General features: G+C 38.9%; 1 protein-coding gene across 1 annotated transcript in view; it reads right to left on the reverse strand.

Annotated features, from left to right (window-relative positions):
• Positions 1 to 15,782, reverse strand: part of FAT4 (FAT atypical cadherin 4) — a gene marked incomplete at its 5' end in the record, with an annotated part of 143,915 nt that overhangs the window by 60,450 nt on the left and 67,683 nt on the right. Inside the window, 3 exons of the mRNA XM_085323905.1 lie at positions 1,816 to 2,166; positions 3,782 to 4,043; positions 7,945 to 8,076. Coding sequence (XP_085180031.1) covers positions 1,816 to 2,166; positions 3,782 to 4,043; positions 7,945 to 8,076 — 745 coding nt within the window. The remainder of the gene's footprint in view (positions 1 to 1,815; positions 2,167 to 3,781; positions 4,044 to 7,944; positions 8,077 to 15,782) is intronic.

Raw genomic sequence — 15,782 nt, forward strand, 5'->3', positions numbered from 1 at the left:
AGTTATTTCTGTGCTCTAGATAAATATAAGAAAACATATGGATAACAAATTTGGGGCTGGAAAGAACAACGCACATAGATCATAGCATTTGCAGAAGTTGCAGTCTTACTGGGGAACTCAACCTCGCATGCTCTTGGAATGAAGTTTCTGCCCTATGAATTTTAAATCTAACCTGCTAGAAAAGTGTGTCAAAAACCAGAAAAGGCAAGATATCTGACTTTTCAATGCATTGCACCTTGAATATTCATTTACTTCCTTCCTAACTGAGTGTAGGATGACCATAAAATGATCCGTGAATGCTATGAAATATTTCAGGTCCACTGTACACAGATGGAAATGTATGAAGTACAGAAAAAAAGGAAAGTAGACCCATAACAGTTAAGTGAAATCACTTTTAGGGCATTTAAAATCAAACAATATATTTCTAAGTTCTTAAAACCTTTTTTTTTTTGGTTGTTAGAGTCTGGTTTTTTTCATTCTGTATTTTCTTCCCACTGTACATCATGATAAAATGAAGAATACTTGGATAGGAAAAGAAGAGAGGAGATGGATTAGATACAAACTCATTTATCTAGTCTGTAGGAACAATCAAGAATATGCAAGATTTGAGTACCACTTCTTTTCCCAATTTATAACGAGTTTTATAAAATAAGACCTCTTAACACAAGTGAAAGAGAGATCCATGCAAGAATAGCCAATTTGACTAAGYTATAATTGCTAACTTGTGGGCTTGTCTCATGGAGTCTATTCTCTCTCACTTTCTCAGTTTCATCTCAAAACTAGCTGCACAATTTCTATCTGTCAGTGCTAGAGTGTTTTCACAAAAAAAGTCCAAATCTGGACAATCTAGCCTTTCTTGAGGAAAAAAAACRTTTTATTGAATAATCTTGATCAGTTCACTTGTTTTGTGCGTATAACCTGGGATTCTTCTAAGCATGTAAGTGCTTTGCACTTAAAGCACATATTTCATGGTAAGAAATTTTAAGGGCTTTGCAGAGCCAACATCAATCACATTGAGAGGAGGCAAAATTGCTCAACATGTCACAAAAATATCCTTCACCTATAAAGTCAGTATGAGTTTTATGAATTATTTTGTATTAAGTCACCCTGACTAATGTCTGTGGACATCTAAGAAAATGTGATACTGTTCAGAATGATTTTTTTTTAAATATATTTTATGGCCATATTCTGTAATTACTATTTTTTGGACATAAACTACATGGCAAACTACTTAAGCTATAAAGATTGTATCTTTTATGCTCCAATAACATCTCCCCAAAACTATAAATAATCTGAAGATTAAATCTTATTTTACAGAGAAAATTTCCCATATTTTAATCAGTTTTTTAACCTCCATTATCAATATTATGCAATTCTCTTCACGATTCAATTAAAGATATAAAACATTTAAAGAGATTTTCTGTGATGATTACAGATGAAGTATCTTATTTATATTTAGAATATACACTTTAAGAAAAAAATGTGCAACATGAACATGTCTAAAGAATTGTCCCTTGGTGCTTAACTGCTGTAACACACTCTTAAGTATAATATTGCTTTGCAACTTGTTTCCACAACAGCAATACCAAAGAAATATTACTTGATTGTATTTTTAATTTATGATAGAYAAAAACATGGAAGAAACCCACGTTCTTAGACCTAATGGGAAATATGAAGTAAATAATCTCTGTCTACAGAGTGCCTAAAACAAATTATGGTATCCCTAATTTGCCCTTTATATTAGGTCTTATAATATGTATCTAATATGAAGTATTTATTTATCATCAGAAATTTAGGATATGAGGAAGCACATACCATCATCTGCATCAGTGACGCTGAAGTTGAGAATAGCAGATCCTGGAGCGAGGTTCTCCATCAAAGACGTGCTGTACGAGGTCATGTTGAATACCGGCGCGTTATCATTTATGTCTAATATATTGAAGTACACTCTGATGGTAGTGAACTGCCCTCCTCCATCTTCCGCACGGACAGTCAGTATGTAATACTGTTGCACTTCGTAGTCCAACACACGAGTCAGGTTGAAGACTCCAGTAACTGGGTTCAGGAAGAACATACCATCTTCATCGTCTTCACTTACAGTATATGTGATTTCGCCATTTATACCAGAGTCGTCATCAGTAGCTAATATGGCTGCCACTAAAGAGCCTACGCAGGGAAATAGCAAAATAAGCCACTCACAAAATGGTACAACATTGACATGGATAGAGAGAGCTCACAACCCAGCGTTCCTGCAGAACAAGAGGCAAAACTCGTGTGCAAAACTTCTCGCCTCAGCACTGTGTGCCTAACCACTGTAATCGCACCAGGAACTTCAGCGATTTTCACTTCATCTGAACAAGGTATTCCTTTTTCTGTCTTAATTTTATGACGTAATTTTTTTCAAAACTGAGAGGAACAATATTCAGTACGTTGTTTATTTTAAAGGACTATTAAAAATAGAGAATGGACAGATGTATTTATTTTATCTTCAAATGTGAACATGTCCAGATTAGAYCTAAATGGACAAAGGACACTTTTCTCCCCAAAGACAAATACAAGTTACTAAACCTTCCAYATATTCCTTCTTAAATGCAGACACTAGAACATCAGTATATACTAAGTATCCCAGCTCCACTTTCAAAAAACTGCCTTAGCAGGGCAACAGCAGTTAGAAAACAAAACAAAACAAGCAAAAAAAAACCTTATAGGCATCTATTCTTCAATGTTTTCTGAAATTCAGCTCCCTGGGAACTTGTGTCATTAGTTAAATTCTGCACAGCTGCATTCACGTGACTAACCTATCTTACTAAAGTTTGKAAATTAGCTGTCAGTTATTAGTATTTTGAACATTAATTATATWTAAGATCAAATTGTTTCCAAGTATAATTAAGATCAACTTGTCTCAAAGAAAGAAAACAATTTAATTTTTTTCATGGAATCAGCTAAATTGTGTGTGTTCCAGCACAATTAATTATTGTTCACCAATGACAATAAAAACTACTTATCAGAATGAAAATCAGTGCCACTTTTTAAGTCAAGCTGAACAGTCTAGTGTTTTTTACATACACCTGATAACCTTATGTTTTAGCATTGCTGATTGCATGTGGATTGGTTAAAAGGGCTCTCCTAAAGCAGGATCAGATGATCAGCTCTACAGAGGGTTTGAAGCAAAGAGGAGTCAGCGCTGCAGACCTTTATGCCGAGCTCAGGGGAAGGGAAAGGCAGCAAAGAGCTTCTCTGCGGCCCCAGGAAGGTACAGTCACAGCCACAGCTGCTATACTGCAAGGGGAAYGGGGAAACTCTCTTTATCTGGGATAGAAGACAGACACCCAAAGGGAAAACCTCGCACTGCTTCCCCCCAGAGGAGCCTGCCAGCTGCTCTGGGGCTGCTGCAAAACGGGATGGGAAACGCTGCCTCACATCAACACAGAATCAGCCCGTTTCTCCCTCTGCACCCATCACCACYGAGCAAGGGACAAATCTACAGCCAAGTGGCCAAGGGCAAACTGACCTTGATGTGGGTCTAAACTCAGAGTTCTCAAACAGTTGTGTAAACCATTTGGAAAATTATTTTGTGATCTTTCATTTACAAGTGAYTTAAGAGAGGAGCCTCACTGCAGCACGGAGGGACTGAGGCTCACCAGTTACAGAGCGGTTCCTGCCACAGCTGACAGAGCCTCCGGACGCTGACGGACGCGGGAGAAGAGCGTAGCTACGGAGCGGTAACAAAAACACCAAACTGCCCCTTGCTACACAGGCATCTCAGTGGCTTCTTATTTACCTGGAGTGGCATCTTCGGGAATGTCAAAGGAATACACTGGTTTGGAGAATTTGGGTATATGGTCATTAACGTCGCTAACAGTGATGTTTATTCTCATGTCGGAGGACTGCAGGCCATCATCAGCACGAACCAGTAAGGAGTATTTGGAGCGGCGCTCTCGGTCCAAGCGCTTGGTGGCTATCAGGTCTCCTGACTCGGGGTCAATGTGGAAGCTATCATCCGCACCACTGATAATAGTGTATGTGACAAGGGCATTGGCTCCCTAAGCAAAAACAAAAGAGGTCAAATCAAGTTATTTGCCTGGTAAACTACACCAAAATTTTCAGTAAGACAAAAATCATTCCAGTAAAGGCACTTGATGAATAGTTTTCAGAACAGTTTATTTTAATATCAGTTTTCTTGCCTTCCAGTCTCTGCTTCAGTTCCCCAGCAAAGATGTATTCATACACAGATCTTTCAYTTATAAGACATGAAATGACAAGATTATTTGAATATTTTTTTTTAGTGTTCATAAAAAGATCACATCCAGTAAATAAAACAAAGTTGATACTTGTTTTAATTTTAAGCCTTTTTCATCGAGCACCTGTTCACTATAACGTCTTCCCTCTTAACAGAGATTAGTGTTTATTCTGGGTTTACGTTTTCAGGTTAAATTAAACAAGCATCCTTGCACCAGGCACAGCTCTGCCCTTTCTGCTCGCTGCCTTTGGGGAGAGGGAAGGCGGTGCAGAACAGGGAGAAGAGGGCAGGAAAAAAAGGAGGAAGATCTGCTGCCAGTCGGCAGCACCATCAGTCATCGCAGGCAGCGAGACCTGCAGCGCGCAGCTCCGGAGAAACTCGCAGGGTCGCACTTAGATGTGCGCCTTGCAGCAGCCCCCAAGACCACCATTTAGGCAGAGGATGCATTTACCCGTAGGAACAAACAGCCTCAAAGTGACAAATCATGTGTCACTAAAATCACGATTCTGACCTCTTCGGCTATGCTGTCAGCCCCTGCACGTCAGAAAAAAATGTGTTGCTGGAGTCACACAAAATATTACATTCCATCTTGGGGGAAAAAAAAAAAAAGTTTCATTTGGATTTTAAGCATTTCCGTTGAAAAGAAAATGAAAGAAAATTAATTGCTCAGTCAGCAACTTTTCCCCCTCACCTTTAAAGTTCAAAATTAAAATTTAAAGGAAAATAAGAAACTTTCATTTAAAAAATATTGACACAACACATTTTGTCTCAGCCCTGTCCTATCACAAATGCTAAGAAAACTCACCCACTGCAGTTCGTATCATCAGTTAGTAGTAAGAAAATCACACAGCCTTAAGGATGTTAGCTCTGCCGAGTACTGATTCTTCCCAGGGAAAGGGCAGCCACCAGACCTCTGTTTTCAGGTAGCTCCTGAGGATGGTTTGGCTAGCRCGACAAAGCAGTCAGCAGTGCGATTCAAGGGGATGTAATGGGCTGGTTACAGTGCCCGGGCCAGGCTTGCGGGACATTTCCCCAGAAAGGCAGCACTTAGCTATAAATTTTACATTTTAGCAGATGGACCTTGGTCTTTAAGGGCAAGGAAGAACAGACCCAAGATTCTGGGCTCACCTCCCTCCCTCTTTTCCCAATGCATCCTTAAATGAACAGAAAACTTGGTATCTTCCGACACTGGATACATGTACGTGTACTACACATGCTTGACTSTGCCCGGCTATATATTTTGTTGACCAAGTAATGGCTTGCTATTTTCCCCCACCTTCTCTATTGGTACCATTCCGGCATCTGGTGCCAGATCAAAACTCAGATTTCACAGCTGAAACCTACTTCTAGCATGTAAGTGGCATGTGAGTCTGCAGAAAACAACAGATCGAAGAAAACAGACARAAACTATAGCTACTTGAAACACTCRAGCCTAAAAAAGCAAATTAACTGAGATAAGTGCCAACTCATGTTTGGCGAGATGAGAGAAAAACATTAGTTACCTGACCTTTTTGATAGCGTTTAGTGCCAAACGTTTTCTCTGGAGTGTTGTTTCCAAAGAGTAGGAATCAGCTAACYGATAAAATAGAATTTAAAAAGAAAACAACTTTCTACAGGTGCCCAGCCTTCACCAGCTGCATGGGGTGSTTCAGTGTACATAGAATCTGTATGTTCAGGTGTACCTGGTGCATGTAACACATTTTCCTGTAATTGTGTGGCTTAACAAAAACATTTGATGAGAATTTAAGATTTCAAAAGTGACCACATTCTTCATAGTTTGTTTGACTAGCCAGCTTTCTCATAATAGAGCACAGCTAAAACAGCAACTACATTTGATACTGGTCTAATTGAATTAGTATCTTTACATGAATTAGCTGAGAAGCAAAGAGAAATACAGAGATGCAAAATCTATTAAAAAAAGTTGAGCAGCAGATAGAAATTTCCCATCTACTACTGCCTGAAAAAAATCACARAAGTGCTAGAACTTTTCATAGGAATTCTTAAGCCTTAGGTGCCACTTTACACCTAGAAAATGTCTTTACATCTTTTCTCAGATCTCTGTGAAGTCCTTATTTTAATAGGAAAGTGAAAACTGCTGCCTAAACACTATAATTTAATAAAGCTATGTTGCTTCTCAAGTGCAGGTTCTGCAGGTTGCTAAAATTCTTGGGGTCTTCATAAAGGTTTTGAGTTCCAGATGTTCTTCTACCCAAACTGAAGCATAACCTTTTCGCAAAAAAAATTGGCTGATTTCTATATACGTTAAGAAATGAATTCTCACTGGAATGRGAGCTTTAGAATGGGTAACATATTAATTGCGAATTAGGTATAGTCAAAAGGAGGCTGGAGCTTAACACATTTCTAAAATCTTAAATTTCTAATTGCCATATCATAGCAGAGAGCATTAGTTTAGCATTTACTTCTTCCTAATCTGAAAACAAGCATTTTAAGATAAACAGCTATAATTTTTCTTATTGATCGACACCTTTCCAAAGTCCTCCTTTTTGTCCCTATGACAGACTGCTACCAGAAAATAAAGGAAAGAACATATTCTTRTCATTACTGGGGGCATTTCAATAGATCCCTGTGTAGTAGTGAGACCAATTAAAAGTCACAGGAGGACTAACTAAGCTAACATGAAAAAGGCCAGAAATAAAATTCTCCTAATGGGACTGAATTACCTCATGACTTGAATGCAGGATTGCTTGTTGTTTTTAAAAGTAATCCTATATTTTAATGACAACACAAATTTCTTAGCACAATCATACTGACTTTTTAGGCTTTGACAGAAAATCAGTTCAAGTGAATGAAACAATGCAAGTAATATTTTACTAACTTGCATTCCAAAAGAAACAAATAAATCAAATTATATTCAGATATGTTTGCTTGACACACATCCAACATGACTGCCAGACTGCAAAGTGGCCAGTTGTTTAACATCAGTTGCTCAGAAGGCTTTTGCTTGTTTCTCTACAGCTCCTTGGTTGCAAGGTCCACACAGTACTGAATCTACACTGGTAAAAATATTCTCTAGGGAGGTTCATGTACACAGCAGGCATTTTAGCATTATCTTCTTTCCCCTTTCCTTTTGGTGAAATAAAACTTTCTTTCAAGAGAGGATAATAGTAGCATTAAGTAGTTCTAGTGAAAGAGTAAGCAGCCATTATCAAAATTTTTCCTGTTCTCTAAGGCATGTCTCACACACAATTTCATTGCAAAACTTGAATCGGGCTTGAATACATCTCTGTGCTTCAAAGTTGGTTAGATTTAAAGTTGTGGTTTCAAACAGAATGAGTTAATAAATCTTTATTGCAAGCTGGCCAGCCCAGGATCTTTGCCAAGTCAGTGGGTATGGTATATGATGAGACTGATAAAAATAATAGCATCCAGAACCAAAGCATGGGGACTTTATTTTTGTCATTAGTGGAAATGCTCATTAAGCAATGTTATGAAAATATTAACTCATTACATACAAGCTAGTGAGAAGCCTTCAGTTGATAAGGCCTTTGTCCCACTTGTGGGCAACTCTATGATACTTGCTAAATATAGTTTTGTGAATGGGCCAAATGAATTTAAAGAACTGGATCCTATAGTGACTCCCCAAGTCCAAGTTCTTACTAAAGAAATAAAATAACAGGTAAAAAAACGTATTTCCAGATTAGCATTTTTAGTACAGTTATTCAAATATGAAGCCTTTTTCCTACCTCATCAGCATCCATGGCTGTCAGCTGCATTATTTTAGATCCATCTCCTATATTTTCTTCTACAGTCAGATCAAGCATATCTGTGGGGAATACTGGTGGGTTGTCATTGATATCTTGAAGTGTTATTTCCACCTATGCAGAGTAAAAAGAAAAAAAGTGGTATGAGCACTCTGAGTTAGACATTGATTAGTCCTGAATGTTACAAATCACATAATTTTGAAAGAAATCAGGTAAATTATGTTTAATCACATGAATTAGAACATTCCTAAATAACACCAACAGGAAAAGTCCCTCTGGATAATAAAATTCCCCATTGTTATAAAATACTCATAGGAAAGCCTCTAACATAAATAAAGTTAATTTGACTTGTTGATAGCAACTGATTTTAAATGGACCTAGCCTAGTTTATATTGGAAAAGATCCACTGATCGACTGTCACTGTAATCCCCAAAGTTGGCCCCCAGAGGATAGCTGCCAAGACCCAGGGCAGGAGATCATTCAACCATTAAATGCTGCTTGACATAAAGATGAGGTGGTGTAAAATTCTCTTTGAAATGTTTATATTTTGGCAACTCTCAGTTCTGAGGGAGGAAAATACACCCCTGCACTTTATATTTAAAAACTTTCTGGTTTTCCCTCTCTCAACCTCTCCTCTAATTGCAAACACAAATGTTACTTTAGGTGTACYCACTAGCATCTACTCTCCTTGCCTACACACATTTAAGCATTCTTTTCATATGCTGTATCTATATGCCTTTGCAAGTAGTGATGATAGTGTCAGAAAGATGTGGTTTTTATTTATAGTTCTCCATACAAGATTGCTTGGTTCTCATAGCCCTGCTGATGCCAATTCAAAAAGCTGTAGAGCTTCCTTTTCCCTGGTTGCTGAGTATGACACATAATACTCCAATAAGAAAAGAAAGAAAGAGAGGTCACAGCTGTTTTTTATCGACCACGGAAAAAAAAAGGGGGGGGGGAGCTTGTGTTAGGACTCGGAGTGTTAAATGGCCACCAAAACCTGAAGACTCGCTAAAGAGAAAACTGAGTAGCTGAAGTCTACCTTTATTGCCCTTCCAGAAACAGAGAAGGGGAGACGGGGTGGATAAGAAGAGGTGCAAAGAGATAGATGACTTAAAGTAGGTATCTAGTCAACAGACAAAATAATAATTATACTGCAGTGCCCATTGTCTGCAAAGGATTTCTCTGTACTTGGCTGAAAACCTATGGGTTTAGCCTGCCCTGGGTTTAATCAATGCAAGCATCTCTGGTGATTTGAAGGCTACCATTTCTAYTACTTCTATTCGCCTATCACAATTTTTTCTTACATTCGGTTTTCACCCAGGCCAGCAATTGCCAAACCATTTATATTTGATCCAGAAGATAAACATTTTAGCAACAAAGGCCCGGCTTTCTGCAGACTAACCAAGGCACCCGGGAGCACTAGCTGCGTGTTTCCCCTCCTACTACGAGGGCCCGCAACGGCATTGCAGCTGACCCCAGACACTACTCTTCCCTCTTCCCTCACATCTGCGTGCGACGGGGTGACTGCGGCGTGGCAGCGCCTGAGCGCCAGCAGTCCTCTGTGGACTTCCCAAGCCAGATAGTCTCCTATCTCTGATGTAGTTTCTAAAGAAGGTTCAGATAGACAGGAGAGGCATATTTAAGGATGTTCCACCTTTCCTTCCTTCTACAGGCAACTATTCCACAAAGTCCAACATCTCCACCAGTGCTAGACTGTGTGATGGGAACAGATTTGTTGTGTATTTATGCCCACAGTGGGCTATATTAGTACTGTCAGCCTGTGAGAACTTTTTTGCAGCATTAAAGAGAACTGAAGCATCTTTATAAATAGAGGAAATATTATATTAAAATTATACAGATAACTGTTCAAGTACAGACAAAATACTGGGCCTGAAAGAGTTATATGGCCTTTTATAGAAGGCCATACTTAATTTGGTTCAGTTCCTTTGATCATTCACAAACGGTACATAAAATATTGCATGGCCTGAGAGAGATTAACCTAGGAGGTTTTATGGGCCAGTCTACATCTCTGACAATAGCAGCACAAGAAGYGTTGACTCAACACTAACTATGCCATCACAAACTGTAATTCGACTACTGAATAACCAGGCACAAATTTTCAAAGAATAGAACAGCCTGAGAGGTTGGTTTTCGTGGTGACTACTGCACCAGGGTGACAATTAATCACAGAAATGGGAGATATGTAATAGAAACGACAGACGAAGGGATTCTGATACAGCTTACGCTTGCCAAGGAGGTTGCACCCCTCAAACTGGCACAGCGAAGTACGCAGTTCTTCCATTGAAAGTATTACATTTCACCAGATACTGTTTCAAGGTACAGCAGCTGGGCAGCTCTGCAACTTATTTATTAATACCATACATGTCATGTACAGCTAATGTTTCAGCTGCAGGTGACATTTCAGCACCAGAACCCATTTTCACGATGAGAGATTACCCTTTGTAAAAATCATATGAAAAATATATGATAGCTTCTGGGTGTTAGGGCTAGRAGCTTTGCACTGCCAACAGCTCACATACTGTAATATGTAGGAATCCAGGAATATAGMTGGTGAAGGGTTGTGAGATACATTAATTATAAAGCTAGATTCTGAATGACTGGAAAAAGAGAAGGAAGAATAATAGAAAATAGAAAAATTTGTTCATTAAATAACCAAAGATAMTGTATTTTATACTGAAGACCCACTAAAACTTTGAAAAAAATGACAAATTCACAAATAAGGAAGAGAAATTTTTAGAAAAAGACCACAGTATTTTTAAAAAGCGCTCCTAGMATGATTTACTATTTAACCACAAGACTGAGACAATGCATATAGCTTTGTAATTAACTTTTGGCTACATCTAATTAGCAGCCCTATGTAAAGCCATAGCAAGAGTAAAYAGATAGCTTATTAATTCAGCTCACACATCATACTGCAATCCCGAAGAATAAGATTCTGGGATGGCTCCATTTAAAGTRATTTCACTTAAATAATACATTCCTCAGAAAGACTTGGGAGAAATCCTTACAAATTTTCCCCCAAAGAAGTCAGTTGCTAAAGTTTATGCCATATGTTTATATGTTTAACAACATATACACATATATACACATACACATATATACACACACACACACACACAACGAATGAGTCAGAACCTGAGGTTAATGTGTAGTTTTCTATTCAGGCGTTAAGAAATTAAGTTTGCTGTTGAAATTATTTCATGAGTTCCAACCCCAGGCAGAACCTCGTAGAGCAACYACGATGGCAAACAACACATCCTATTGCGACTGGATTGAGAAAGGAAAAAAAAAAATATCTCCAAAGCTTTAATTCAATATCTAAGCCAAATCTTTTCCGAGCCAAGTGCTTCTTCCTAATCCCACTCTACMCTTGCGCAAAGATGTCCACGTGCATCGCACAAGATTCTTGAAACACGCGATCCGAGGAGTATCGCGTGCCGCCGAGCAAAAAGCACGCGCAACTTTGCCTCCGAGGCAGGCGGCCGCGCCGCGGGCAGCGGGGCGACCGCGAGCCCCCGGCAGGCCGGGCGAGCGGAGCGGCCGCACGCTTGCTGCCCGTCCTCCTCGAGGCCCCAGCGCCGCCGGGCGTCCTGCCCCTCTGAGCAGCCGGGAAGTTTTACGGAAGCCGCGGGAACATAAAGGGAATAGCGACTTCTAGATCTKCCGCGAGCGTGACAAACACCTGAGAACGGTTGCAAAGCATTGCCTCGTTGCGGCTGTTTGGGGGGGAATGGAAACATCAGAAAGCTCTGCTCTGCGCACGCACGTGTGTGCAAGTCTCCCTCAAATTACTCTACTTTTCTATAGATTTTAGCATAAATTTTCCTTCTCAGACATTTAGTGCATCCAGGAAAAAAAAACTCCCAACACTGCAAACTGAAGCATTCCTTCACATTTGTGTTGCAGAATAAAAAGGGTTGTGTATTGGCTGTACCTTGTAAAATAAACAGCGTTTTGCTTCTCAATTCACAACGCAAGCTATCTCTGTGATTCCTTTTCAGTTCCTTTCAGCCTGCATTAATGTAAGCACCAAAATACAAAAGTACTACAACAAACAGCTAAAATYAACAAAAATGGGAAAGTCAAACGAAACCACAGATTTCACCCTATCTGTGAATTACGGATTACCCATCCTCCAGGCTGAATAACACTGTTATAATAATGCAATGTCCTGCCACTACTATGGGTGGTTGACTTGTCCTCTTCTGTGTCAGCTTCATCCTTACAGTCTCCTACCTAAGCCATTTTCAGAGCTGAGAAAGTATTAATTACCTGGATCCAGTTAGGATTCCTACTCGCTGCTCAAATTAGTCCCTTGYGTTTTTCCTCCACAAACAAATTCAGAGCAAATTACGCCTCGTGGGAGCACACAACATCAAGTTTGCTAATACGAGCCAAGGTATTATTCAACTCAAATACACTTTACTTGATTTACTTCTTCAAATGTATGTATAAGAATAATACAAGAGCTCTTTTATCCATTCAAACAAACCTCAAGTCTTAATGGATGTAAATAATCATACTAGGAGCTCACTTCACAAGGCAATCAGATGGTATTTATTTAAGTGTTCAGGGGCATGAACCTGAACACAATCCAGTCAGTGAGGCACTCTCACCAACTCTGGTGTTTCAAAATGTGGTCTTCACTTAGAACAAAGTAGAAACTACACTCTGAATTAACTGATGGCATTTACGAAGAGGKGAAAATGACTCCTTACAAAGAATGACACTACACTGTGAGGTCTTCAATAACTTCATACTTTGTGCATAACTCTAGAAACAACATACTATGAGGGCAAGGAAAAAGTAAGATACGGTAGAAGACAACAAGAAGAAATTTCATTAACTGAATGTTAATGTATGACTGTCTGGGGGCTATTAGAGTCTGCACTTGAATAATCTAACCTTATACTTGTTTAAAATAATTTGCTGAATTAAGAAATAACTGCTAAAAGGCTAAGTTTCACTTCCTAGAGGAAAAGAATCAATCCATGTCAAAAACATGAGCACCCCAGACAATTATTACTGAACAGGCTAGACAAATTCCGTGGTCAGCATAAAAAGACTTAATATGAGATAGTTTTATTCTAGAATAAGAAATCATTTTAGTGACCAAACTTGCTGGGTTTATGAGCTACAAAGGTATGTACAATAAAACATTGCACTGGAAGGCAATGTGCCAAATTCTGTCTGATCGTAACACCATCTATAAACCTATAGACTCATTTGATCAGAATTTATCCCTGCGTTTTATTACACTTAGTAACATTTATTTTTATTTTATTTCAAGGTGAGGACGGTTTATAGGGTGAATACCTTTCTCCCTTCTAAAATTCTTCCATCTATCCAATGAAAATGAGAGGAAAAAAAGATGTCACAGGAAACCTGAATTAACTCATGTGGCTACAGCAAGTTTCACTGGGACTCCACAAACATATGCAGTAATTCTTGCTTCCAGCTACCCTATCCACATTACATGCTTGATCAGAGATCTAGAGATAGAATATGATCTAAGAAGAAAGGAACTCCCAGATGTCTCTCATGCATTCAACATTTCTGCAAACACTACAGCTATTTGATTAAAGATCAAAACAGTGTGGAAAGGCAACAGATTTTCTTCTAATTTGTATATTTTTTTTGCCTTTTTTTTGCCTTTTTTTTTTTTCTTCTTGTTGCAATGGTATTCTCTGGATGTCTCAGAGATACCATCTAATTTAAAGACAGTATTATCACACGTTGCTGTAGTTGCTAACAGAAGACTTTTGTTCACATTTAAGCCTTTATATGATCCTTATTATATTGGAAAATCTTAAGGAGCTTATTCTCTGTAGGAGACAGCAATAGTACACTATCAGAATTAATTTTACCAGAATTATTCTATTCCTCACCTCAAAATACTATTCTAAGCATTAATATTATTCTAAATAACAATTTTAAAAATTCAAGTTTTAATTTATCACGACTGTGACTAACACATGAATCTGTCCACTTCTAGTTTTTATTCCCGTCTCCATCACTTTGGCTTTACTGCTCATACAGTAGTCMACTGAAAACACAATCCTGAAAAACACAAATACACATAATTTTCCTTCATTGATGCGAGTAACCCTACTGGCTACTCACATCAGTCAAGTTATGGTTATGCCTTGTGTTCTGCAGGACCAGTGCTTGTGCTCTTCCCCTGAACAGTGAAGACAAAGAACGGAAAGATTAACTATTAGGATACTAGCAAGCAAAAAAAGGAAAGGAGGAAAATCTTCCCTAATAAATATTTCTAATCACGCTAAAAACCTTGTTGTCTGAACCGAATCAGTTTTCCAACTTGTTCTGAAAAGGTGACTACAGATGAGCAGAGTTCTCCAGGACTCACCGATGCAGAATGGCAGATGCACCTTATGAAATACAACTAGGAAGGCCAAAAAGTTTGAATATAACTCACATCTGTGGACAGTCTGGATAGACGAAAAACACTAGGAAACAGTAAGCCCGATGAAGAAAAATAAAGATCCGTGTTTTCAAATTACTTAAATAAGCAATAATATCAACATTCAGAAAGGTGGAAAATGAACTACAATCTGCACATATTTACACTTTCCACAATAGGACAGAAAACTCACTTATAAAGTAAACATCCTTGGATGAGGCAACAGTTTTTGCTTAGATAGAGGATGACAGGTATCTAAATATTCCATTTTCCAAAAGACATAYAATCCAGGTGCAAGGTAGTACAGTAAAAATCACATTAAGCTACTGTGCTGCAGGCYAGCAAATCTGTTAAATATGAATACAAGGTTGTTAAAAATCCCACCATTAATGGTGGGAATATAGAGGCTGCAGAGAAAATGTGAATAAGCTCTAAAACGGCACTGCTGGAAAAATRCAACTCTGAATGTCCAGGGCCGGTGGCAGTCACTTGATCTCTGAGTTTTGAGATTTGGGGTAAGATCTTTTAGGGAAAAAAGCAGGGAAGCGAATATAACCCAAACTCCTGCCAGTACACTTGAGGGGAGGTCCCYAATTTTAGGCCATGGTCACAAGCGCTTGGGCAATGCATCCCACTGCGGACCTCYGCACAGGAGGCGACCAGAGGTACAAGGCTTCAATTTAGATGTCTAGGTTTTAAGGTCCATTTTGAGAGGGTACCTCGATAAAGCAGGGGATCTGAAAGCCAGCCCGGGCTACTTGGTAGCCCACTCCAATCACCCCGATGCAGACCACGGAAACATCACACCCGCTGCACAAGCGCAAACGGCAGCAGCCAAGGGAGAGAGAACATTTTGAGCCCATCTAGAGCACAGATTACGACGACGTACTTGCACTCCCCAAAGCCACCAATTCCCACTGATCATCAGTCCTGACATGTTTTGGAAGCGCAGAGCTCAACATACCTTGTCAGCATAAACGTCCACTAAACAAACACACTCAGAAACACGATTAATAAGAGTTACAAGTAACACGGTAGTCTCCCAGGTAATTTTCATCTGTGGACTCTAATTCTAGCATTGCATAACTGGCCTGTGGTTGAAATCATTTTGTAAAATACAGTTTAGTATGGCAATTTGATGTTTTACGGCCAGCTCGCTTTTATAAAGTATCAGTATTTTCTAAAAACACTAGTAGATCACAGTGCTCTTACGAACCCAATGATTTAACTGACACTGTCAGAAAAGTTGGACACAAATCTACTTTAATCATTACTTAAGTTAAAAAGAAATCACTTTCTTGTGCTCTCTCACAAATACTACGCTTAACGCTGCAAAAGAAAAGGTGCTATAATTTGTTTCTTTTCTTTTCTT

This window comes from Rhea americana, unplaced genomic scaffold (assembly GCF_003343005.1).
Source record: "Rhea americana isolate MKP2758 unplaced genomic scaffold, rheAme1 scaffold_89, whole genome shotgun sequence".
In the NCBI taxonomy this organism is placed as follows: Eukaryota; Metazoa; Chordata; class Aves; order Rheiformes; family Rheidae; genus Rhea; species Rhea americana.